Raw genomic sequence first — 26,007 nt, 5'->3', positions numbered from 1 at the left:
GTCAGTGGCAGTACACACTTAACCCAAACTGGGGGGTGGTGGGAAGGGGGCTTGCAGCAAGCCGCTCTAGTGGAAGGTGTCCCTGCCTGTGGCAGAGGTTGGAACTGGATGAGCTTGAAGGTCCCTTCCAATACAAACCAGGCAGGGATTCCATGATTACTATTAAGAGCTAATCAGGATGAGGTGCAGTTTCACTTCACCTTTAAAGCACCCAAACTTACTTGTTCTTTGGTCTGGGCTTTCTGGACGTAGTCTCTGCCCACTTTGATGCGCGGGGTCAGGATGGCCCGGGTGAACTCCATGACATTCATTCCCAGCAGATGGCAGAGCTTCTGTGCGACTGGAGAGCAAAGAATCAATGGAAACACTTAAAATCCTTCACAACAGCAGCAACAGCCATAAAACCAACTATTGGCAAGTGTCAGCTTAAAACCTGACTTGCTGTTGGCAATACAGCCTGGGCAATGCCCATTTTCCTGAGGCTGGAGCCTCATGGCCTTCCCTGGCTCCACACCACTTACACAGCATGACCTCTCCCGGTGTGAAATTCTGTATCTGAAATGATGTGTTGCTCACCCCAGTATTACACATCTTGCTGCATCAATCCCTTTCCCTACATCCGTTGCCCAGCAGGTGAGGTGCTCGGGATTCCAAACTCCTAGAAGCCCTCCACACTACCCTGTAGGAACTTAAACCCTGATCTCTGTTCACCTGACAGCTCCTGGGTTTACTGTCAAAGTGAAAAAACTCCTTTTACAAATCAGCATTGGAAAATAGATTCTAATGCCAATACAGAACAGCTTCCCCTGCAGCCTTTGTTTTGGTTTCCTGGTATAACAACACTACTACTTGCTCTTAATGTTGAGATTCTTAGGCTGTATTCAGCGGAAGGGTTCATGAATCAACACACAACTGAACCAAGGGAAATGAGGGTAGTGACACAAACTGAGCACTCATTTCCCTATAGCTACACAAAGGAGTATTTCTGTACTTTGAGTATGACAACACACAGCAGCACATCAGACAGAACTTACAACCTTCGGTGGCAGGTAGCAAATACTGTCAGGATCTTCAACTAACCAACCAAGCAAAACAAAAACAAACCACCGAACTACAAGGATTTAAGACAGTTGAGCTGGTGCTAAAAGCCAAAAACCCTGGTCTCTCACCCAACCTTTTTTCCTCACTGCAAAACTCAAAGTGCCAACCCTCTGCCAAATACCAACTCAATGGCTACTGGCCTTCAGTCCATTCCTGCTTGCTGGAGCACCTCGAGCAGCAAACCACCCCCTAAGATTTTGGACACTGCAAGCACCCTACATTGGCACAGCCATTTGGGATAATCCCAAAACAAGAGACACGCATGAACTGGAGTTGTGCATGTACAGCAGGTCCTGTGGATGATGGTTCTTACTGCTCTTTCCACCAAGGTCAGTTCTCAAAGCTAACTCCCATGAGAGCATTCAAAAGGCTGGCACTGAAGCACTACATTGAAAACCTGAGATGTGCTCCAGCAGCAGTCTTTTTGTGTGAAGAAATCCTCCCTGCATGGCGGGTACCAACTGATAAATTCCATCCCAGTCCCACCGCCCATCCCTGCCGCGTGCCACTTCAGAAATAAGAGTTTTCTAAACACAGCATTCCTATGTTCAGCCATTCCACTATGAAGTTGTGTTTGGCTCCAGGGCTCTTACCATTGGCAAGAAAACTGCTGTCAAGAACCAAAGAAAACACAGGGATTTGAGCGTGCACATTTTCCTAGTGCTTGTCTTTGTAGACAGCAATAAACAAGACTCCAGCTGCAATACTGTTCCAAGTGGAGAAGCAATGCAAACAGCATCAATTCTGTTGATGGACACTTAAATTTGTCTGAATTACAAGGATGGAAGAGGAGAGTTTTAACACTCGCCCATTGGCTACTGCCTCTTAGGCACAGGATGCTCCCGCAGGAGCTCATAAGCCTGCTCTGTACTAGTTGAGGACATGCACTGGAGCAGTAGGAAGAAAACCACAGCGCACAAGGCTACACAAACGTGATCAACTTACCCGTGTTCTCTGGCATAGAAGCTTGATCCGTATTTCTCTCCTTCTTAAAGGAAATGTTTCCAAATTGCAGCACTGAAGACACCACTTTCAGCATTGCTGTGTTAACAAAGGACATGTGCAACAGTTAACTGGAGAGGGCTCAGCTTACGCTTTCCTTTCACTACTTGTGTCCTTCCAAATTCAAAGCATAAGTTCAGCAAGGACTGTCTGGACTGTACTTTTGGGGCAAAAAAGCTTTAATTCAGTTCTACTTGTGTTAAGCAAACGTTTGTTGCAGGCTGTCAGGACACTGAAGAAACATGAAATCAGCAAGTGTGGGTGCGTGTGCATGAGAGGAAAGCAGCTCTGAACATCCAAAAGGCTCAGTAACTTACACAAGATCTCATCGTGTGAGAATCCCATGATATGCATTGCTTCCATAGTCTCCTGAAAGTTATCCTTGTCTTGCTGCCCAGGAATGGGGATGTAGCCGTTAGATAAAAATCTGTAGTTGTTAAATCCTTCAAGCAGCAGGTCAGCTGGGTGGGGAAGGGGAACAGACATGAAAATAAGCTGAAGACCGTGAAGCTCTTCACAGTCACCCCGACTGGGGTTTCACTAAATGCATGATCAATGCTTTCCAAAACCAGTTCCTCAAATAAGGCTATGAGGTGTTTCAGCAGCTTTGGAAAATCTAAAATACGAGTGCACCTGAGAAGCTGAAGCCAGCTTCCAGAATCTCTATCTGTTGCAACCTACATCAGCTCTTTAATGCATTAAGCCTGTAAACAGAACCTTACCTGACTCAGATCCAGCATCACCTCAAACCCCTATTTGGAATATCCTAAACCAAGTGTCTCTGCTGGGAGGTACCAACACGGTGCTGGGTATCTACGGTTACCACAGCAAGGGTGTAAATACCCATTTGTCTAATACAGGTGAGAAAGAGTGCATCAGTTCTCTAAGTCTGCACTGTTCTATGGTTTCACATCACAAGCTAACAGAAATTCCCAGTTACCAAAGAGGCGGAGAAAAGGAGAGAAAAAGATTTCCATCCAGTGACTCCCAGGCAGGGACACCCTGAACTGCACGGGGTCAGGCAGGAGCTGTTTGCTCTCAACGTGTGTGACAGCAACCTGGATAAAACCCAGCCACCCCAAGCCAGAGGCACCCGGCTCCTCAGCCTTCAGTTAACACTCCCTGTTTGAAGGCCAAAGAGGAGCTCCAGCACCACTGTGTAACACTGAGCAGACAAGCCCGGCACACAGGTTTACAAAATGAGATTCCCAACTTACATTTCAAGTGTTCTCCTGCTCCCGCGAGTAACTGATAGAAGATGTGAAACGTCCGCTCATCCTTAGCCTGACGAACAGCACGAGACTTTTCCAACAAGTCTGATTGTAACTAGTCAAGGATCTTCTCCAGTTTTGGGGTAAAAATATCCAATGCAAAACAAAAGTTCAAAGCAGGCTATAAAATTATTTAAGAGCAAACAGAACATTAATAGCAATGCCAGGACTGCGTCCAATATGAACCTTCAGTAACTTTAAATAAGAGGCTTCAATTTCAGACTGGTAGAAGCTCACTTTTAATTTCAGCAGACTCCTTTGTTGGATGCTGACCACATTCCCCTGCTACACCCAGTGACAAGTGTCTGTACAGACCAGCTGAAGGCTAATTGAAGGGGCAGCTTTTCACCCACACTGAGGGTGGTGGGACACTGCCAGAGGCTGCCTGGAGAAGCTGTGGCTGCCCCATCCCTGGCAGTGCTCAAGGCCAGGTTGGACATAGGGGCTTGGAGCAAGCTGCTCCAGTGGAAGGGGTCCCTGCCCGTGGCAGGGGTTGAAGCTGGATGAGCTTTAAGCTCCCTTCCAACCCAAACCACGCCATGATAAATAAAATCAAACCTTAAAGCTAAACCTGAATTAGGCTTCAGTATTAACTGCTGGTAGGTCTTGCGTCATTGGGCCTACGCTGATCTCCAGAAGACCTAAGAAACTGGAATGTGTTGCAGCACTTCCAGCTCTGTCACTTCATAAGAAGCATCAGCTCCTTCCAGGAGCAGAGCTGCTCCTGCAGCACTGACAGGAGCAAAGCCCAGCTCCTGGCACAAGGCAGTGGCTCAGCAGCTTTAGGAAGGAGCTTCTCTTCTAAAACTGTTGGTAGAGCAAGCACATTTGGAATGGTTTCCCTATTTAAGACGCCCTAGGTTTAAGGCTGGTCTGAAAACCCAGCAGGTCTCAGTGTGCTACATTTTGGAGTATCCAATGTTCAAGCATGAGGAAGCACGCTGACTTTGGGATATTTGATCAGCTATTTTGAAATAAAGGAAGAGACAAAGGAATGTAGGAATGTGGTCACCCCTCACTGCATTCCAACGGCTTCCAGGGTTAAAAGCAAAACAATGGGGAAACTTGCACTGCGCAGTGGCATGGCACGAAGCAGGATACACGTCTCAATGTTGGCCCCAACGATATAACCAGTAACATCAAAGTTAATCCTAATGAACTTGCCCTGGAAAGAAAAGAGATTATTCTGGTGATGACTGATGTTTTAAGACACCAATGCTGCCTCCACACAAACGCAACCCTGCTGGCACCTGTACGAGCATTTCACACAACTTCAAATCCATCCCTCCCCTTCCATGTGCTCAGCCATCATTTCAATGGCACATGTTACGCTGCACACACACACTTCCTAAAGATCAAAGAACCAGTGCTCCAGACTTAGAAAAAGCTTTTCGCTGAGTGAAGCTCCCCGAGGTTGGAAGCAAAGCTGAGATGTGTTGGTGCACATATTCCTATAGCAAACTCACTGGTGGCTAAAGGGGTTTTATCTGCAGCAATCCCAAATCACATGTGCTGCCCAGCCTGGCCCATCACACTTCCTTTTCCACAACCAGGATGGCCCCACCTGTACAGCCTCTCTTCTCCAGCAGTTGGTAAAGAACAGAGTACGAGACAGTAAACCTATTCCTTACACATACATCTCCGTTGCTCCATAGAGGACCAAGTAAAGAGCACAGTGCCCACACGTAGAGCTCGTGGAAAGAAACTGGTTACAAGTGGACATACTCCTAGAATCCCAGGCTGGTTTGTGTTGGAAGGGACCTTCAAGCTCATCCAGTTCCAACCCCCTGCCATGGGCAGGGACCCTTCTAACCCAAACCAGTCTGTGGTTCTGTGTGCTGCTGTGCTACAGACTGACACTTGAGCAAGCGGCTGCAATCATTTGAGCTAGTGCATCTTGTCCCCAGAACACCAGAACCCTCCAGCTGCCCTGGTAAAGCCCATTCACACATTTGTGTGTACCAGTGACCAGGTTTCTCCCCAACCACACCAGTGAACCCAGAGGAAGTTCCAGTTTGTAGCAGCTGCTCTGTGACTGCAGATGTGCATCTGCAACTCAAAGAGACTTCTACAAGTTTCAAGAAACCTGGTGGAATACTTTAGCTTCAGTGCTTCCTCCCCACTGCTGAATCTGCAGCTCAGGGGGAACAACCAGGACACTGAAGTGAGCCCACTGAGGAACAAGGCTTGCTTTCAAGCACACCCTCTCAGGGACCAGCACCTGAACTTGAGTTTCCAGGTGTGCAGGAACAGAACGCTCCAAGCTCAGCCTGAGACCGAAGCATTTATACTTTTTGCTCAGCAGAAGCTCCAGAGAACTGTGTTTATAACTGCTGCAAAGAGTGAAGCGACACTTACTGAAATGCAGCCAACAGACGTGACATGCAACATGTGTGTCAGCACCAGCACCTCAAGGATGGTGGCTGACAGCTTCCTCCGTGCACCAGGTACCACAGAGCCTTCTCAGAGTGACATGGTTTCCATTTGCCACATTACATGGAGGAACAGACAGGAAGCACTATGTAAAGTCTAGTCAGGGGCTTTTTCTGATGTAATTCAGAGTCACTTCACTCTGCTTCACCCTCGCAAGTTATCTAATGTCTGCTGGCAAGTTACCAGTTCCTTGGACAGAAATAACAGAGAGGAAATGCAGTCCTTGGATGAGCTGACACACCAGAAAGGAGAACCCACATACTCCCTGATTCAAAGAACCATCAGCACTGAAGTCTGAATTGGAGAAGTCACTTATCTATTTCATCTTCTTAAAAACAGAATATTAATACAGCCTTTTAGCTAGCACAAGCAATTTTGGCTCTGAAATCTTGAATCGATCAGTTAGAGACTGTAGTGGTGGTCATTTAACAACTGAATTATATTTAGATTATCACTGCAGCACTAAGTACGTGGCTTTGCAAAAACCACATCAGAAGGAAGCAGTTAGCTCTGCACCATGAACCCAACAAGGTCCCCCTTCCCTATCCACTAAGAGAGAGTTTCTTTCCTGCACCACAAGAGAACACTGCCTTTGGTAGAGGGAAAAAGGAATAAACTCTGCTTTGACGTTGGCCATATTTCAGCCCTGTCTGGTGCTATCAGCACACGGGGCAGAGGCCAGCCTCCTCCTCAGGCATAGTGAAGCTGTCAGGCCTGTACACAACTGCCCTTCCCCCCTGGGGGGAGTTCAGATCTATTCTTTAAGTCAGGTTTTAAAGTGGTTGTTACTAAAGATTATTTTTCCTGCAGGAGATGCCACCATCTGGAGTGCATTAAACCTACTCCTTTAGAAAGCCAGAGCTGGAACAGCCGAGTGAGCGTGTTCATAATGGTGATGTGGACGCCAGGGTAACACAAACCAGATGCTACCATCTCTCAGGAATAAAGTATCCTCATTAAATTAGCACGGCCTTTGGTGGATTCAAGCCATGTAGCAAAGAAGAAACATCATGCAGTAAAACCTGTTGATATTACAAATCCTACACCCAACATCTATAAGCATCAAGCAACATTGTAAATAATGTGGCTATAAAATGATCAACATTGAATTTCTTTAGTGCTCTGCTCTCCCTTCTCAACTGAAAAGGCAGAGGGATTTAGTCATAGAGTTTTCCAGAGTCCTTATCACCAAAGCTGAGTTCATACATCACAAATCCAAGCGACTGTTGAAACATCCAGGCAGCCAAGAAACGTTTCATTTGTTCTGTACATTTCACTTCTGTTCTCACAAGAAAAACTATTTCCTATCTCCTTTTACAGTTGCACTAACCCAGCTTTCCCCTCAATCGGGATGTACTGGAGGGAAGCTGAAAAGGTAGCGTGGCTTTTTCCGCCACTTCAAAGGAAAAGAAGTGTTCATAAGTGGTAAATAGCTCTTTCCCCCAGTTCCACCACTCCTTTTACAACAATGGAACCCAGCAGAAGTGGTTACTGGCCACCAGAACAGTACGCGAAGAGAAGGCACCAACCCAGCAAAGACATCACCCAGCTACAGGTGCCCAACACTGCCTTTTAGACTTCCCTCCAGGAAATCAGCTGGGCAGAAGGACATGGGACTTGAGAGAGGGTTTTACAGGCAACTTCTGTGCTTTTCCAAAAGTGAAGGACGTTCTCTCTAAACCAATCAATTGATAAAGTGGCAGCTATTGACAAGACGGCTAAACATTTCACTGAACTCCGCATCGATGCCATACTCCTTATTCATATTTGACAGTAGTTCAGCAGCAGTTTGTGCATGCAAGCCCAGGTCAGCTCTATGGCACAGTGTATTTGCTATGGCATGAACACCACTGTCAGCTCAAGGATGGTTAAAATTAGAAACTGGATAAAATAAAGCAAGTTTCGGCAAAAGCCAGTGAGGGGGAGTCTTCTGCAATGCAGAAAGACATGTGAGAGAACCTGGATTCATCTCATGATGAGAGAACAAAGTTAGCTTCTGATACTGGATAAATCCTGAACAAAGATTTTCTCCATAAACAGTAACCCACATTCCCAGACTCTAAGGAGAGAAGGAGTCACTCACAAAGCGGGAGGAGTTGTCATTTTTCACTGTCTTGGCATTCCCGAAGGATTCCAGAATGGGATTCGCCTGAAGAAGCTGACGCTCCAGCTCCCCCTAAAAGCCACACAAAGAGAAAACAGACAGACATCAGCACAGTGCACGCATGACATTCCCACGTCCTGCTGCCTCCTGAGAGCCATGACCCAGGGACACGGCCTTCACAGGGGCCTTTCATTGCTCCCCTCACTTCTAAATCTGCTGCTAGTCTCCTCCATCCAGTAAAGAATGTGGGTTTGGGGGTATTTTTTGTGTTTTGTGGGGGTTTTGGTGGTGGGTTTAGTCTTAAATCATACACACACAGAGCAGTGACTGAACAGGACTTGATGGATGCTGGAAATCATTGAACATGGAAAAGAAAACTCACATTTAGGGCAAATGAAATTAGGCACAGACTTGGAGTGCTTTAGGGGAAAAACTAATTTAACTGGTTTAAGCATAAGGTCATTTGTAAACTTCCCATTTAGTGATTGTTACAGTATGGCTACATTGGAATACCCAGTTTCAAACCTACTTTCGAATCAGTGACATCCTCACTTCCAGTCAGTCACACACGGGATCATTGCAACACCTTGAATGCACCCCAGAATGTGCCAGAATGGGGATGGAGCAACACCAGGTACAAAGATCGCATTCAGATTGCTCCATTCAGGGGGTTTAATGAAGTTCTTTAAACATTTTTTTGACATTCAAGCCAATGGATGTAGGAATCACTGCACTTCTCTTATGGAAATTGCCCAACGGCCTTTAGGATTGCTACCCACTAAGAGATCTAGTAACACAAAAAGTCTGTGCTGCTTCCATGAGCCCAGGAGGCATGGATGAACATAGGAAAACACGAGATTGTCTTCCTGTTCTGAAGGATGGGTTTTAAAGAACTAAAAGCAAAGCAAAGCTGTCTGGAATGTCGTCTCAAAAACTGGGGATTGTGTGCATAAACCTGCTTTTTCCAATTACTTATAGCACAGATGAATAAGAGGACCCAGGCTGAGCATCAGAGCACAGGAAACTGAAGTCTCTTAAGGATTCCACAAGGTCAATTCTAACAGGGATTTTTAAACTTCCCTGCTTAACACCTAAAAGAGGATTTTATTTATACATTGAACCATATTTCAAGTCCCCCTGGAAACTCCTAGCTGCTGCTTCTTCAACGTGACCTCAACTTATTGGCTCAAAACTTGTCGACTTCCAAATATATTCCCTTTGGGACTACATATTCTCTGGATTCTTAAGTAACTGAAGAAGAAACAAACGTGTGAGCCTTAGCCCAGAGCACAGCAACCACCACAGGGGCCCCAGAGCCTACACACTGTACACTGGGCTTGCCAACAATACAGTTCTCAGGAGTGCCTTTAGATGGACAAAAAAACCCCACAACTGAAAAAAAACCCAGCTCTGTTCAAAGCACTATATGCACAGTATTTATACCCTAAAAGTTTCCCATATAAAAGCATCACACCAGGGAAATACACGCTCACACCATTCCATCATTCCCCTATCCCAACCATGCAGTCGGCTCTGCAAAGGCACCCAAGTGTAAAGCCAAAAAACTGGCTCACAGCACAGTGTACAGCCCAAAATCAACCCCATGGACTGTATTCACCACAGCTTACACGTCAGATCCTGGCTATCCTGGCAAAGCAAGCACCCTGCCTTCAAACTGGGCTCCTCCATGGACCTTTGCTGTGCCAGTGGGAATCGCAGCAGCACAGGCTGTACCTGGGCTTGAATGTGCTTCCATGTGCCTCAGCCTTCCCTGGGATTTGTGCAGAGGGACTTGGCCAGGGCAGTGTGAAATGATTTCACTCAATCCTCCAGCTGAATACAAAGAGTTCTTATAGGTCATTTTTATGATCATCTCTCAGGATCTGATGAAAACATTGAGTTGAGTCATCACTGAACGGTTTGTGTTGGAAGGGACCTTAAAGCTCCTCCAGCTCCAGCCCCTGCCACGGGCAGGGACCCCTTCCACTGGAGCAGCTTGCTCCAAGCCCCTGTGTCCAACCTGGCCTTGAGCACTGCCAGGGATGGGGCAGCCACAGCTTCTCTGGGCACCCTGTGCCAGCGCCTCAGCACCCTCACAGGGAAGAGCTTCTGCCTAAGAGCTCATCTCAGTCTCCCCTCGGGCAGGTTCAAGCCATTCCCCTTGGCCTGTCCCTACAGGCCCTTGTCCCAAGCCCCTCTCCAGGTTCCCTGCAGCCCCTTCAGGCACTGGAGCTGCTCTCAGGTCTCCCCTTCAGGAGCCTTCTCTTGTCCAGGCTGCCCCAGCCCAGCTCTCTCAGCCTGGCTCCAGAGCAGAGCTGCTCCAGCCCTCACAGCAGCACCATGGCCTCCTCTGGACTCACTCCAACAGCTCCATGTCCCTCTTGTGGGTCCTCAGATATGGGTGAAAACCATAAGAACAACCCAGGCACTCAGAGCCCAGCCACACACTTTGCCCTGCTCACAAGCAGACTTGTCACAGCCATCACTAAGAAACACCAAACCTCTGCGCTGTGTTCGACAGCTTCTGATTTGAGTCGTTTTCATTGTTAGATGCATTGCTTCACAGCCCAAAACTACCCCTGGCTTTCAGAAGTGTTCAGTGCTTGGAAAGGGTGTGTTTTGTCTGTAGGTGCATCTCCTGCACAGGCAGCTAACCAGAACTTGGAAAAAGCAGTGTCACAGTAATGTGGGTAAAGTCAAGTCATGCAACGTTTCATGCAGGGCAACATTAAGGTCAGGACAGGCTTTTGTCTCAGTTTCAGAACAACCAGCATCCTGGGGCTGGAGTTGTCAAGAGGCCAGGAAAGCCACATGCTACTCACATACAAGAGGGATCCACGCTGTAGTCCAAAATGACATTGAAACAGAAATGTTAATAATGGTCATGGTTTACGCAGTATCGACACTTCTGGATTAGCACCCTTCCACTGATACATTGAAAGTGCCAACAAATGCCTTGTTTCCACCCTGACATGGGAGCTCTGAGCAGGAGGCTTGAACTAAACCCTGCTCCCTCTGCTTTTGGAACAGAGAAATACTGCAGTAAAAAACCCTTAGAATTGACTGAGGTTTGCAAGGAGGGAGGGTCGAATTGTCTGTAACTTCTGAAAGTGAGACGCAGGGCTGGGTTACAGAGGTCCAGCAAGTTACCACACACCAGCAGAGGCACCACAGCTGTCTATGTGATGGCTTTGGCTTCCAATACACCAAACCCACATTGAAGTTTCTTTTATTCTTTTCCTTCCTGCTACAGCTTAGGTTGCTCTACAGTCAGCTTCCAGAGAAATGGGATACAACCACCTGAACTAACTCATGGTGGCTTCTTGAGTTCCCAAGCCTTGGTTTTATACCATATGGAGCTGCTGCAAAGCTGCTTCTCCACTTAACAGCTTGTGCCCATGACAAAGGCATCGCTCACCATCTCAGGACAGGGAGTAGAGCATTCACCCTTCAGAACACACGGCAGCAATTGTTCCTGTCAACAGCTTTACCCTCAACTTCCACTCAACCTCCTCTGTGTGCCCCTCTGCAGCTCCTGTCCTGCACAATGGGGTCCAGGACAGACCAACTGCTGCTGCCCACAGGAGACAGGGCCATGGGAGGAGGAAAGAGGCAAAGTTATCTGCAGGGCAGTTCCATCTGCCCTGAGCAGTCAGAGCAGCTGAAGCTCAACTGAGGGAAAGTTAACTCAGGTGGCAGCGCTGAACAGATACCACATTGCTCACATCACTTACCCTGAAGAGTGAGGGAAATGCTCCATTTCAGGTGAAGGTTGGTTCTGACAAGTCTTTTATACTTCATCATGGAATGGTTTGGGCTGGGAGGAACCTTAAAGCTCATCCAGCTCCAACCCCTGCCACAGCAGGGACCCCTTCCACTGGAGCAGCTTGCTCCAAGCCCCTGTGTCCAACCTGGCCTTGAGCACTGCCAGGGATGGGGCAGCCACAGCTTCTCTGGGCACCCTGTGCCAGCGCCTCAGCACCCTCACAGGGAAGAGCTTCTGCCTAAGAGCTCATCTCAGTCTCCCCTCGGGCAGGTTCAAGCCATTCCCCTTGGCCTGTCCCTACAGGCCCTTGTCCCAAGCCCCTCTCCAGGTTCCCTGCAGCCCCTTTAGGCACTGGAGCTGCTCTCAGGTCTCCCCTTCAGGAGCCTTCTCTTGTCCAGGCTGCCCCAGCCCAGCTCTCTCAGCCTTGATGTCAAAGTCTTTATCAGGTTATCTGAGAAGCTATCAAAATACTCATACAAAACAGCATGTTAATCAAAAGAATTTTGTAGCTTCTATTAAAGCACGAGCTCTGCTGTGCTGAGGGACCTGGGGCCTGCTCTTTCTCTGGAAGCCACTTGAGGATCTGCAAAGCTCTCTCCTGGCTGTGTCCCTCCCCGTGTTACAAACACAGATTGACAGGAAATAGAAGCACAGGTTTCTGTTCACCTCCGTAACTGTAAAAGCAGAAAGAAAGCCACTTGCCTGGTGTTTCACGGGTTTGGGTGATTCGGGCTGCTCGTTGCAAACAAACAAACGCACAGGTTAGCAAGGAAGCATTCCAGCTGCAGGTTACATCCCGAATTAGCAATGGCAGTAGGTTTAACTAGAGACTCACTTCAAAGCAACCGTTCACATTTGGCTTAGGAAATGAAATCTTTCACATGCGCAAAATGCTAAAACCTGTGTTTGTGCAAAGGAGCAATTCCAGATACAAGATTCCAGAGGTCCTGGAGCAGCAGGGAAGGGCAGCAGCTCCATTTGTTGTGCATGGCTTTGTATAGGTCTGCCAAGCCACAACAGTAAATACCCCGTCCCCCCACAGGTAGCCTCCTCTACACCTCCAGTCCCTGCGAGGTGGTTTTGTATGGACAAGATGATCATTATTCCTCAACCATCAAAAAGGCTGTGAAAGGACCAGGGCAAACCAGTTCCTGAGGAGCCTGGGGGTTGGGCTGTGCACTGCACTTCAGGTGTTTAAGGATGCAAGCCTGTAAGAGAGGGCAAAGCTTCCAGCAGTGACTGCCCACAGGAGAAGCAGCATAATCTTAAGAGAAGCTTCAAGTTCTGCAGGCAGAAGGGGAATGGGACCATGAATGTACTAAAGGAAAACAAAACCCCTCCGGGTTCAGGTCTGCACAGTTTCTGCAGGACTATTTGATTCCATTATTATTGCCTGGGCTCAGTCTGCAAGTGTAATAATGTTGAGCTTCCCGTCAGAGAGCCTGGGGAAAACCCTGCGTTGAACCACGCACCCTGTGCCGTTGCCATGCCCAGCCAGGTGCACGCTTCCTCCAGCCATGCCTCGTTTTAAAGAGCCACCACTGGCTTACTGCAGAACAACAGATTCTGCCTGTACAGCAGCTGGCAAAGGCTTGGCTCATTCTGCTGATGGATGTGAAGCTTGCAGAGCTTCATCAGACCTGGTCAGAAAACAACTCGGGCACCTAAACAAAGATGAGATGTTTCAGTAGGGCACTACTACTGGAGAAGGACGGCACAAGGCCTGCTCCCTCCGGGCACCCCTTTCTGTCCTCACTAGACACAGAACTGAGCACAACCAAACCTATTTCCCTTCCTTCTGGTTAAATGAGGGCAGCTTAAGCCCATCTGGGAAATGCTCACTAAGGGAAGCTTCAGCCTGAGCGAACCTACCCCAGATTCCACTTCAAAACCAATTGGTTCTTTTGAAATGATTAAAACAAAGGAAACAATTCAGCACTTCAGGTACAAAGGCCAATGCAGTCCCTGAAAGCAACCACTAACCTGAAAGCACCAGCCATTATTTAGTGATAATAGAGGGGGTTTGGGGGGAAGGGCTTTGGGTAAAGGGAGAAGGAACAGAAGTCCAATTCCACTCATCTGTACCAGAGGCGCACTGTACCAGCATGACTGGATGTGCAGGCAGCAGTGGTGGATGGATGCACTTCTGTATAAAACTCACCTACTTCTACACTGCCATGACTGAAACCATCAGCTGATATCACATATTTGACCATGAACAGAGTCCAAGCATGGCCAGGAGCATCCCCAGCCTGACAGCCTGTAGAACATGCGAGTAACATGGGCAGTGCCCAGGCAGTGAGTGACAGCCAGCACTTCTCTTGGAAAGCCAGGGATGCTGGTTTTAACTATTTCTGTATGCTGTACTGACTTCCCTCTCGTCCCAAACCACAAAGTATGCAAAACAAAGCAGAACCCAAGAATCTGAATTAAGACTCACTTCTTAACCATATTAAAGCAACACTAACACATGCATTAACACTATCACCTCATTCTTTTTTCTCATTCCTATCCCAGTGTGTACGGGAATGACAAGCCAAAGAGAAGCAGCTGACAAGTCTCCTTGTCCTCCCTACTCTCCTTGCCCAACCTGTGTCTCTAGACACATCAGCCTCACCAATTACCTGTCCTTGCTCTCCTCCTCTCATTCTAAATACCCTTTTCACCTCCTGAGCCTTCAGCAGAATCATTGAGAGCGGAGGTGAGAGGCTCCTCTGTGGCCTTGGGACAGGGGATACCTGCCCAGAGCAGCAGACATTAGTGTGGCTCAGCTTTGGTCCACAGTACCCAAGCTAAAGCCTCGCTGCTGTCTGTGTCACACGTGGCATAGTTAACAACTGAGTAAGACACAGAATGCTTGGTGCAGGCAAATACACAGATTTACTGGGAAAGTCCTTAGCGCTACCACCGCATCCCCCTGCATTCCTCAGAGCTCAGTTTGTTGGATGTGAAGCTAAACTTTTCAGTTACAACAGGCATCTTCTGCCTTCTCACCCTTGCTACCTCCTGCTGGGATTGTACCTGTGCCAGTCCTGACTCTCAACCAAGCACACTGCAGGCAAGAGCTCAGGCTCATGGTCCCCCACCTCCCATCTTCAGAAGAGCTGGTGTTTATAACCCATCACCAAGGCTTTCTGCCTTCCCCCTGACTCAGCTCTGGAAAGCCTCTATTTCCGATGTCAGGAATTACCCCAGTCTCACCCAGCTCTGCCAAGCCCCACAACTACTAAAGCTTCTCTTCTGCATGTTCACCACCACCAACCACTACCCACACCTCCTAGCACAGTGCCCAAGACAACACCTTTAACATTCCTTGGGATTAAACAGGAAATGAGACTGTGAGGCTACAGATTCAAACGCTCCAGAATTAGGAAATGCTGGTGTTAAGGTTGCTCAGTGCTGTGATTCTACCCTCTGTGGTTACCATGTGTTACTGGCTCTGTTCCCCACAGGACCTCAACTGCAGATGACACACAGGGCTCCTCTGCAGGTGAAATGTCATAGAACACTTTGTGTTGAAGGGACCTTGAAGCTCCTCCAGCTCCAACCCCTGCCATGGGCAGGGACCCCTTCCACTGGAGCAGCTTGCTCCAAGCCCCTGTGTCCAACCTGGCCTTGAGCACTGCCAGGGATGGGGCAGCCACAGCTTCTCTGGGCACCCTGTGCCAGCACCTCAGCACCCTCACAGGGAAGAGCTTCTACCTAAGAGCTCAGCTCAGTCTCCCCTCGGGCAGGTTAAAGCCATTCCCCTTGGCCTGTCACTACAGTCCCTGATGAAGAGTCCCTCTCTGGCATCCTTGTAGCCCCCTTCAGATACTGGAAGCTGCTCTAAGGAAAAGAACTATTAGGAAAGAGGCCATTGGGAAAGAAAAGTCTCACGGACAAGCAGCTGAACGGCAAATGTGATGGGGCTGCCCAAGGGATGGGCAGAGCCCCTGTGTGATGCTCCTCACATAAGCTGAATGTTTCACCACCAGCACTGCTGGAGAACACGCTGGGAAAGCACCCATGGCAGGGCAGAACACCAGCACTATCCTGGCCACAGCCTGAGGTGCCAGCAGGATTGGAGGGGTCATATTTGCTTGCAATGCTTTTGCAGCACTCTGCCAGGGTAAAGCAAAGGTAACCTCAGACTTCAGAACAGTCTTGGGAGATGCGTATTCACACATCAGCGTGCAAACTGCTTCCTAAAAACACTCCAAGCAGAGCTCAGAACAGCCTCAGCAGACACTGGTCATTATAACAGGATGGATGAAGGCAAATTCCTCACTAGCAGTCAATTAAAGAAGCCTATTTAGCATCTTCTCTGTGCACGAGGCTCGTACAGATGGGCCCTGTGGATCCCACCAGCCCTCTGCTGCCTTCTACTGAATATACCAACAGGGGCAAACCTGACTGCATCTACAGCCCCAGTTCCAACACTTCCTGACTCCTGTGCACTAGGTGTGTGGGTCAGACATGCTTTGTTTGCAGCGTACGAGTGAAAATGAATTGTTACAGAACAAGGGATGGTCATTTGGGTTTCAAAACTGGTTTGGTTACATAAACCTTCTGCATTTTTGGATTTGGGGTACGTGCTTGGTATACGTTTAATCCAGGGCTCACTAAAGTACTGCATAGGTGAAGTTCAGGATCAAAGTATTAGACCTTTATTCAGGACAGGTCTCTGCTCTCTTTACTATGCCTAAACTATGTTTTACAATGAATAAAACCTTTTCCAATCCTTATCACAACAGTCATCGACCGTTCATAAAGCAGCTGATTACAACAAACATCTTCAAAAGTCTTTTGAGATTAACACCCCCATCCCATTCAACCACACTGGTGAGTAGGAAATGCAGCTGCAGTTCAACCAGGTAACACTTAAACCAACACTGCATTAAAAAGGGCAACTAGTCCTTCCCTTCACGGACATTTTCCAGACCAGCTTTCCCCTTTCTATGTGCCTTCACTTCATAGTAGTGATGCAGCCACACAATAAACAACAGAGGAAACTCAGAACCACGGAATCCCAGACCGGTTTGTGTTGGAAGGGACCTTTAAAGCTCATCCACTTCTAATCCCTGCCACTGTCAGGGATGCCTTCCACTAGAGCAGGTTGCTCCAAGCCCCATCCAACCTGGCCTTGAATCAGCCGGGCTGGGAAAGACCTTTAAGAGCATCCAGTCCAACCCTTACCCCAGCACTGCCAAGGCCACCACTAAGCCATGTCACTGAGGGCCTCATCTACATGGTTTGTGAACACTTCCAGGGATGGTGCAATTGAGGTTGAATTAATATTTCAGCACAACAAGACCCAGGTGCTCCTAGCAACAGATATCCAAAACCAGCCACGGATTTTAAAGCAAAGAATTGCTAAAAATTCAATTCAAATGTTGAAATCTGGCTGGAAATGTAAAGGAAGGTTCAGATAGATCAGAGCAAGTGACACGTTACCAAAACCCCCAGGATTCTCTGACACAAAAGTGTACGCTCTTGGGTTTAATGTTATCAAATCTGAGCTCCAGATTAGCTGCTGACCTCCAGATACAGCGAGTCCATAGCAGCTTTTGAGCCTGAGAATTTTTCCATCTACAGGTTAATCTGCGGAAGACCAGAAAGCTTGTTCACAAATACAGCACTGGAAAGTGCATCGCGTTGCACTTAAAGCCACTAACAGTTACCCAAGGTGATTCTGTGCTTTGAAAGCTGGGGTTACTGCAGCAGAAAGCTTTGATCCTGCTCCGAAGTGTAATGCTGCATAAAGCCTGTCATTTCCCAGCACAAGTTAAACAGCCAACACTGACTGGAAGTTTGGATGTAACTGCTTGGTTTAGCTACTACTAAAGAGAAAATAATGGTTGAGACAAAGTTACATGGAATATATCACATCTTATCTTTAACAAACAGTTGTGGGTTTAATGCAAAGATGAGAGCTTTAAAAAGAGTGAGAAACAAGCGAGAAAATATCCCAACTTACAGGAATATTATGGTCCTTTCTTCCTTTATGGGAGGAAGCAACATGAGCAAGGTACTGAATAACCTTCTTAGTGTTTTCAGTCTTCCCGGCACCAGATTCACCTCTGCAAAACACGTCAGACAGTTTCCTCAACATTCATTTCCAACAACGGATCAATCCTTTGTTTGAAGCAACCTCATTTCATTCCACTTATGGCTTTCACCGTGCAACAGACCTTCCCTACCCACCTGAACCCAAGAGCATCCACGTGGCAGGGACTACAAGGTATTTGTTTAAATTACTTCCTTCACCCTAAAGATCTCCTTAGCACTGAGATGTTGAACCAATATGTAACATTAACTTGACTAAAAGATTTGGATTACATCCCTGAAATTCTTTGTTATCTTAAGGAACAAGAAACAGGCTCAGCCCCCACCAGAGACTGCATTTTCCAGAGTTAAAATACATATATGATTTTTAATTCATGACATCTCTATAGACACACTTTGATATTTATGATCATTTTTACACATTTCACATACCAGGAACTGCTTATGAGAATTACCAAGTGGATGGGGTCACTCAGAGCCTACAGCAGCCAGTTCCAAAGCCCAGGAAAACACATTTTCAACAGGTTCTTTCTGCTGCTCACTGCAGCCTCTTACCTACTTTACAGAGATTTATGGCCACAGGGCTATATGAATTCATTAAGAACTGAATGTATTAGTGCAGGGAGGTACAGCCCACAGATCAATAGAGACAGCAAACACACACTGCATTTGTAACACAGAGACAGAACATGTTTAGACAGAATTTATTGAGAGCTTTACATACAGGGCAGCCCAGGCAGGAAATAAGTGCAAGTTCACATCGCTGCAGCCACAAAGGAGGTTACCACAGCTATAAAACCTGGGTCTGATCTTTGGGTAACTCCTGCCGCCAAAGGGATTACCAGGTCTGGCTTTGCCATGATCAATGGCAGCAAACTACTGCAGAAAGATCCCATCTCGCGTGAGACAACAACTGCCTCTGGCAACACTATGAAGGATTTGCTCACCGGGATCTTCATAAGAACAGGGAGAGTGCTTCTGTCCTTGCAGAGCTGTGCGCAAACAGCAGTTTGGAAGCCAACAACTTTGTAAGAATGACAAGTGCACATCTTATGCACGAGTGTATTTCTCAGTGAAGATACTTACAATGGGAATGTCCATTGCCCAGCAGGGATCTGAGCACATTCTTCTATAGTTTTCATAAATACTCCCTCCACCATGCTGCACACCAGAGTGCTCAGCCAGTCTGCACATACTTCCCTATCTACTACCTTCAGACCTGTGCTTCTTGATCAGAAAGGCAGCTCAGAAGCATCCCCATCCTCACCTTACTGTCTGCAAAAATCATAGAATCACGGAAATGGTTTGGATTGGAAGGGACCTTAAAGCTCCTCCAGCTCCAACCCCTGCCACGGGCAGGGACCCCTTCCACTGGAGCAGCTTGCTCCAAGCCCCTGTGTCCAACCTGGCCTTGAGCACTGCCAGGGATGGGGCAGCCACAGCTTCTCTGGGCACCCTGTGCCAGCGCCTCAGCACCCTCACAGGGAAGAGCTTCTGCCTAAGAGCTCAGCTCAGTCTCCCCTTGGGCAGGTTCAAGCCATTCCCCTTGGCCTGTCCCTACAGGCCCTTGTCCCAAGCCCCTCTCCAGGTTCCCTGCAGCCCCTTTAGGCACTGGAGCTGCTCTCAGGTCTCCCCTTCAGGAGCCTTCTCTTCTCCAGGCTGCCCCAGCCCAGCTCTCTCAGCCTGGCTCCAGAGCAGAGCTGCTCCAGCCCTCGCAGCATCTCCGTGGCAATGAAAAATGAGACAATAGAGCACTTAAGTATTCAGTCTTGCACATACAGAAAAGATATCACCCCAGATTGGACTGTAAAACAATCTTGTTTCCTTTTTACCTTAAAATCCTTTTAAATCATGGGAACCCCCCTGGATAACAGCACTAGCAGAGGTGACCTCTTACTAAGAGACAGTACTGTGTGCCCTTTCCCAGCCATGAGCAAGGAAGGACAAATGGTCACTCACAGCAGCTTCACCAATCCATCACAAAGAGGAGCCCCCAAGAGCTGGGTACAAGCTTAGGGTGCAGCAGCTTGTCCGTTTGACTGACGGAGCTGATCAACCCAGAGGCGCTGCAAGAGAAAACTCTGAACTGAAAACCCTGGACAAGGTGATTCTGCAGACAGGCTCTAGGGTATTTATCACAGCTCAGAGGGTTAACCAAGCAACCAAGCTGTACCGATGGCATCTGCCTCTCAGAAGCAGCTGCATCAACCTGTCTAAAACCATTTTTGTTCCATTTTTCCTCACGAGCCAATCACCAAGGGGAAAAGAGAATATGAAAGAGCAGAAATCACTGCACTCGGTTACTGAAGACTTCTGGAGATGGAGAGAGTCCTTCCCTTGAAACATGTTCATTACACCAGCTCTGCTCATTGCACAGAGAAACTTGGAGGCTATTACCTGAAGAGCTGGTTCCAGAGAAGATTACCGGGAGAATGAGCTAATGGATACCTGGAGATCCTTTCTGCCAAGATACCATCAATATGCAACACCGAAACTGGGTGTACTTTGGGACCGCTACAACTCTCAATGAAAAATCCCATCTCTCCCCAGCCGAGTCACCACATACAAGACAAGTATGAAGACTGATAAGCAGAAAACAAGACCTGATGCCAAATCCTCCTTCTCAAGCCTTTATTTCTAGTCTCCCTTTTACTAGTGTTTATATTAACATAACTCATGACTACAAGCAACAGCAAAAGCAGTCTTGCCTGTTTCTAGATGGGTATTAAAATACGCTTAATGCTAAAACCATTCCAGCAGGTATGAGAAGTAAGAAAAGGAGTGCAGCAAGATAAACATTTACATTTTAAAACACCACAATTTGTTCTTATTGTCAGCAGGGCTGGGGAACACATTGGCTGTGCCCTTCAAACTACAGACATTATCTCTGCCAAATTATAGGAAGTTGATTAAATTCTAAGGAAGGAAAATCTACTTGGATACATGCAGTGAAGAGAGAGTAGCACAACAAATACAGTCCAGATGCTAGCTTTCTAACAGAGCAGCACACCCAGTTTTAGGAGTCTCTGAACCAACAGCTCTTCTGGCGGACACCCCAGCAAAGCTGCACACAGACAGGAAGGTCGAAAGCTCCCAACACATTCCTCGTGGTAAAAAGCCTTTCAATATAATAGTGGTTGGGGCTTTTTTTTTAGATAAAGCCTTTATGCAAGTCCTCAGTCAAAAGCAGCACTAATGGATGTTATCATCCTAGTTCTCCTCTCCCTGGAGCTTACAAGTATGCCAAGTATTTCCTGCAGGATGCGGTGGTAGATAGCTTGGCTGCCATAGACTGCAAAAGAATTAAGAAGATTTGGGATAAAGCCCTTTTCATTTATAGGAATAATGGTTTCTGAGGACTTCAGCTCTTTCCCAGGAGTGCAAACCCACAGATTAGAAAAATAAATTAAAGTCTTCTACCTCCACCAACCTGCCCAAAAAAGGTAAACTCCGACCATCACCCAGTGCAGGACTGATGGAATGAGATGGTCTCACGAAGGTAAAGATTAACTTGTTCAAACCCTTGTTTTAATACAACTCAGTATGTTACCATGAATTAAACAACTAAACCCCTCTGCTGAGATCCTTGCCCAACTTCAGCCGACAGCAGCTTGGCTAATGGCTTCAGCAGGGTCATTTCACCTCCCTCTGCTTCAGTCTCAGTTCCACTACGAGCAGAGATAAAACCTCGTGCGGCTGAAGTGAAAGGCTCCATCAACTCCAGGCTTGGGCTATGTCAAAGAGCACATCCAATTAAGCAAACCACCTTCAGCAACGGTCAAGTTGGAGGCATGAGGTGATTCCATCAATTAACTGAAGGATCTCTCCCTTCCAAACTGTGTTACAAAGGACAAAAGGACAAGTCCTACACTCGCAGGTAAATTTACCCAGTGTATGGAGTTGAAGTGCTTTTCCCTGGAGCAAAGCTTCTGCTTTGAAGCAGCTTCAAGCACATTTAAAATAGGAAAAGCTTGGCTAGTGTGAGCGCTTTTGAGTTTTGCCATGGGTTGCAATCTGTTGCCTGTGAAGCTGCAGCATCACCTTCGATACAGGAGAGTTTGCTTGGGGCAAACTCATCTCAGCTGTGATTTGGTTCATAAATATTAGTGACCATCTTCTCAACCACCTGCAATTTCTTTTCCTGAGCAACTTGCACCCAGCTCTTGCACAGAAGTAAAAGGAATCCAGAGAATACCCTGTCCGAAGAGATTGCCTTCTAGAGAACAGGCACAGCAAACACAGCAGGAGAGGACGCATGGGTCAGGAAGCCGGTCCACCGACTGCCAGGAGAGCAGCACTCTTGTCCCACCCAGCCCACTCACAGTGCCATTGTTACCCCAGGAACAGGTCAAATGCCTGCCTGGGAAAGACCCATTCTAAGGAAAGATACTGTTCTGCAGGAAAACAGTGGTGAAACAGTTGCTATCTTTACTGTCAAGCAGGTTTGAAGCATCTGCACATCTTGTGACAGGTAGAGCACACAGCATGGCAGGACAGGCCAACACCACAACCTCTTCCGGAACTGGCAAAGAAGTTGAGGGAAGTCAGATTAGTTTAAAGGCACTTCCTGAAGTCCCACTGCAAGGACTGGCACCCTTCCACCACCACCCAGCTGGCCATTAATCCCCCCAGCAGAACAGGGCTACTCAGGACAGACAATGCGCAGTGTCAAGAGCCACACAGGACAGAGGGACCCAAACCCACAGGTACAAAGCAACCGCTGAAATTCAAAGATGTCTCTTCATCTTGCTACCTGTGCACAAAGTCCACTGCAAACGAGCAGCATTTGTGAAGATAAGCAGTATTCGGGATGGCCAGGGGCTGTTAGTGCCATCCACCTACTGCACACCATCTCTGTGATTTACATTACTGGAAAACTAACCAGACAAGCCAGGATTTTCCACGCTGGGTGCCTGGATCACCCAAACCTTTCCTCGGCCCCAGGAGTTTCACAGAACCCCAGCCTGGTTTGTGTTGAAGGGAACTTAAAGCTCTTCCAGCTCCAACCCCTGCCATGGGCAGGGACCCCTTCCACTGGAGCAGCCTGCTCCAAGCCCCTGTGTCCAACCTGGCCTTGAGTACTGCCAGGGACGGGGCACCCTGTGCCAGCGCTTCAGCACCCTCACAGGGAAGATTTCTCCCCTAACATCTCAAGTTTCAGTCTACTTCTATCATCCCTGCTCAGCACCAAGCTCTGGGATGAGACAGTCATCTGGAAGCAGAAGGTCCTTTTGCAGAGAAGCGAAGCAGTGGCATCACCTCAATGCCAGGGTGAGTTCACCTCGGCACCCACTGCCCAGGGCACAGGAGTCCCAGCCTGCCAGTGCGGCTCCTCAGCCAGCAATGCCTCCATTCCTGCGGAGCAGCCACTTACCACACCAGCACATGCAGTAAGCACTTCCATGGGTTGTAGGAACAAGCAACTGCGAAAGTAAGAGCCCCAACAAGGGTCTTTTGTTCTTCTCACAACAACAGTTGCAAAGAACAGAAGAAACACTTATTCTCAGGCACAACTGAGCAGATCTTCCAGTTACACGTTAACAGATATTTACAGTCAAGACCTGTCGTTCCAGGCTGCCTTAATCACCTGCCTAATATGCTGAAACACAGAGGTGTAACTGAGAGTCTGAGCTAGTGCAGAAGAGTCACTAATCGGCTTTACTATTCACACTGCTGCTTTACAGCTCCTTTATTTCTCTCTAGATGCTTCCCATCATCTCTGCAGTTGTCCAGGGAATGTTACAAGCTGGATTCCAGCCAGAGGTTGTATACAAAAATGCTTGGTATTTGCTGCTGTTGTCCTTTACTAAACAGGCTCTATTCCCTCCACACCCCACCACTCCTACTGCAGCCAGTGCAGATTAGATACCCATGTGGGGCTGCAAGCGGCTGCCAAATGACTGTTTATCAAACCCAGTCTCAGTTTTGAGAATACCAGAAGCTTGTGGTGAGATTCTCCAACCTAGAATTGTAACAGCTCAAAAAAGTGCCAGGCAGCACATTCTCATATTTGACTTCCCAGCAGTTGCCTTGCAGCTGAACAACAGAGCCAGGGAAGGCTTGAATCATAGAATGGTTTGGGCTGGAAGTGACCTTAAAGCTCACCCAGCTCCAGCCCCTGCCACAGGCAGGGACCCCTTCCACTGGAGCAGCTTGCTCCAAGCCCCTGTGTCCAACTTGGCCTTGAGCACTGCCAGGGATGGGGCAGCCACAGCTCCTCTGGGCACCCTGTGCCAGCGCCCCAGCACCCTCACAGGGAAGAGCTTCTGCCTTATCTCCAACCTGAACTTCCCCTCTTTCAGTCTGACCCCATTACCCCTTGTTCTATCACTCCAGCCCCTGATGAAGAGTCCCTCTCCAGCATCCTTATAGCCTCTTTCACATACTGGAAGCTGCTCTGAGGTTCTCTTCTCCAGGCTGAACAGCCCCAATATTCTTAGAATGTTTCTCAGATTCCACAGCAGAAATGTCTTCCTCTTGGTCAACAGCCCCCAGCAGCAGGAACCATCCTACTGGAGAACAGCCCAGGTTAATGCTGACAAACAGCAGTAATTGAAGAGAAGCAACGACCTGCAGGAAAGGGTCAGCAGCAGCATCTTCCCCAAAGAAACAGCCTGCAAGCCCATCCATTGCAACTGCTCATCTTACAGGAGTCAAGTGTCCCATGAGGTGGGTACACGTGGCAAAGCCTCCACCACTCTTCTGGGATTGATTTCAATGGATCCTGGGTTAATGGAGGCTGCTCCCAGGAAGCTGCTGCAATAACACATTTTCTTTTCAGCAAACAAATGATTTACAAAGGAAAGAGCCTAAATAAGTTCTCACTTGCCCTCCAGCCAACGGGGAGTGATGAAGTTTAAGCCCAGCTTCCCCAGAGGGGTGCTGGGTTTGGGGCTTGTTTTTTATTGGGAAGCTTGATGAGCCAACTCACAAAGCCACGGGAGCTGCAGCACCTGACTGACAGTCTGTCAGTGGGTGGCAGCCCAAGAGCCAAGCAGCCAACTGCTAAGAGAAAAAGGAATTACCACCATCAATGCTCGCTCAGCACCTCCCATCTCACTGTTAACCAGGCAATAACCCATGTCTGCTCACCTGTACCATGGGCTTGGAACTGCAAGTGTTTGTGCCTGCAGCTGAGGGTTCCTCAGCTGGAAGGCCAAGGGCACATAAGAAATTGCATCGTTACTAACCTGAGCAAAGCAGGATTGATCCATGGAGCAGATATGAGTCCTTCTGGTCATAGAATCATAGAATAGTCTGGGTTGGAAGGGACCTTCAAAGCTCATCCAGTCCAACCCCCCTGCAATGAGCAGGGACATCCTCAACTAGATCAGGCTGCCCAGAACCACATCCAGTCTGCTCTTGAATGGCTCCAGGGATGGAGCATTCACCACCTCGCTGGGTAACCTGTGCCAGTGTTTTACTACCCTCCTTGGACAAAGTTTCTTCCTCATGTCCATTCTGAGTCTCCTCTTTCAATTTAAACCCATCACATATTGCACAGGCCCTGCTAAAAGTCTCTCCCCATCTTTCTTTCAGGCCCCTGTTAAGAACTGTTAAGGCCACAACAAGGTCTCCCCGGAGTTCTCCCCAGGCTGAACAAGCCCAGCTCTCTCAGCCTCTCCTCACAGGAGGGTGCTCCATCCCTCACATCATTTCTGTGGCCCTTCTCTGGCCCCTCTCCACAGGTCCGTGTCTTTCCTGTACTGAGGACTCCAGAGCTGGATGCAGTGCTCCAGGTGGGGGCTCACCAGAGCAGAATGAACATGCAAAAATGACTCTTGGTTCACCCCAAGAAAACCCTATCCTTAACACGCAATTTCATCCAACTGTGTCCCTGGGGCTCAGGTACTAAACATGTACAGGCAGAGGTGTGCTTGGGTGAAACGTGGGGGCACAGTGAAACAAAGAAGAGCAGAAGCAAGGAAGTCACTGCATATTATCTGCGGCTAGCTCAGAATCGAGTCCTGTTCAGCAGTCTCCGTGGCAATGCAGGTGTCTATATTTGGTTCCCCAAAGGATCGAGGGTGGAAAGGGAAGAGAACAGACGGAGGCAAAAGAAGAAGGCGGCAGCACAGCATTTTGTGTTCAGAGACAACTCATTTCTACCGCAAGAGAGGAATTCATCTGCGTCAGTCACCAGGCCTGGACTGGAGAACTGAATGACAGCCCCATCAGCTGGCAATGTAATACCCTCCTGAAGAACCAGCTCCCATGTTCAGTGAAGGACAAGATGTTCTGCTGAGACAAGCACCCAGGGAACGCAGCTTTCTCCTCTCCTG

The 26,007-nt window shown here is 48.0% G+C and overlaps 1 protein-coding gene across 1 annotated transcript in view; it reads right to left on the bottom strand.

The window, feature by feature from the left end:
• MYH10 (myosin heavy chain 10) overlaps window positions 1–26,007 on the bottom strand; it is a 95,340-nt gene that overhangs the window by 33,712 nt on the left and 35,621 nt on the right. The window contains exons 5-11 of the mRNA XM_065693525.1: window positions 17,637–17,739; window positions 7,891–7,983; window positions 4,476–4,539; window positions 3,321–3,419; window positions 2,421–2,564; window positions 2,047–2,142; window positions 222–340 (exon numbers count right to left, since the gene is read on the bottom strand). Of these exons, the coding sequence (XP_065549597.1) occupies window positions 222–340; window positions 2,047–2,142; window positions 2,421–2,564; window positions 3,321–3,419; window positions 4,476–4,539; window positions 7,891–7,983; window positions 17,637–17,739 (718 nt within the window). The remainder of the gene's footprint in view (window positions 1–221; window positions 341–2,046; window positions 2,143–2,420; window positions 2,565–3,320; window positions 3,420–4,475; window positions 4,540–7,890; window positions 7,984–17,636; window positions 17,740–26,007) is intronic.

This window comes from Lathamus discolor, chromosome 13, assembly GCF_037157495.1.
Source record: "Lathamus discolor isolate bLatDis1 chromosome 13, bLatDis1.hap1, whole genome shotgun sequence".
NCBI classification, from domain to species: Eukaryota; Metazoa; Chordata; class Aves; order Psittaciformes; family Psittacidae; genus Lathamus; species Lathamus discolor.
Note: the sequence above shows the minus strand (reverse complement) of the source record. Positions and strands in the feature narration are given on the sequence as shown.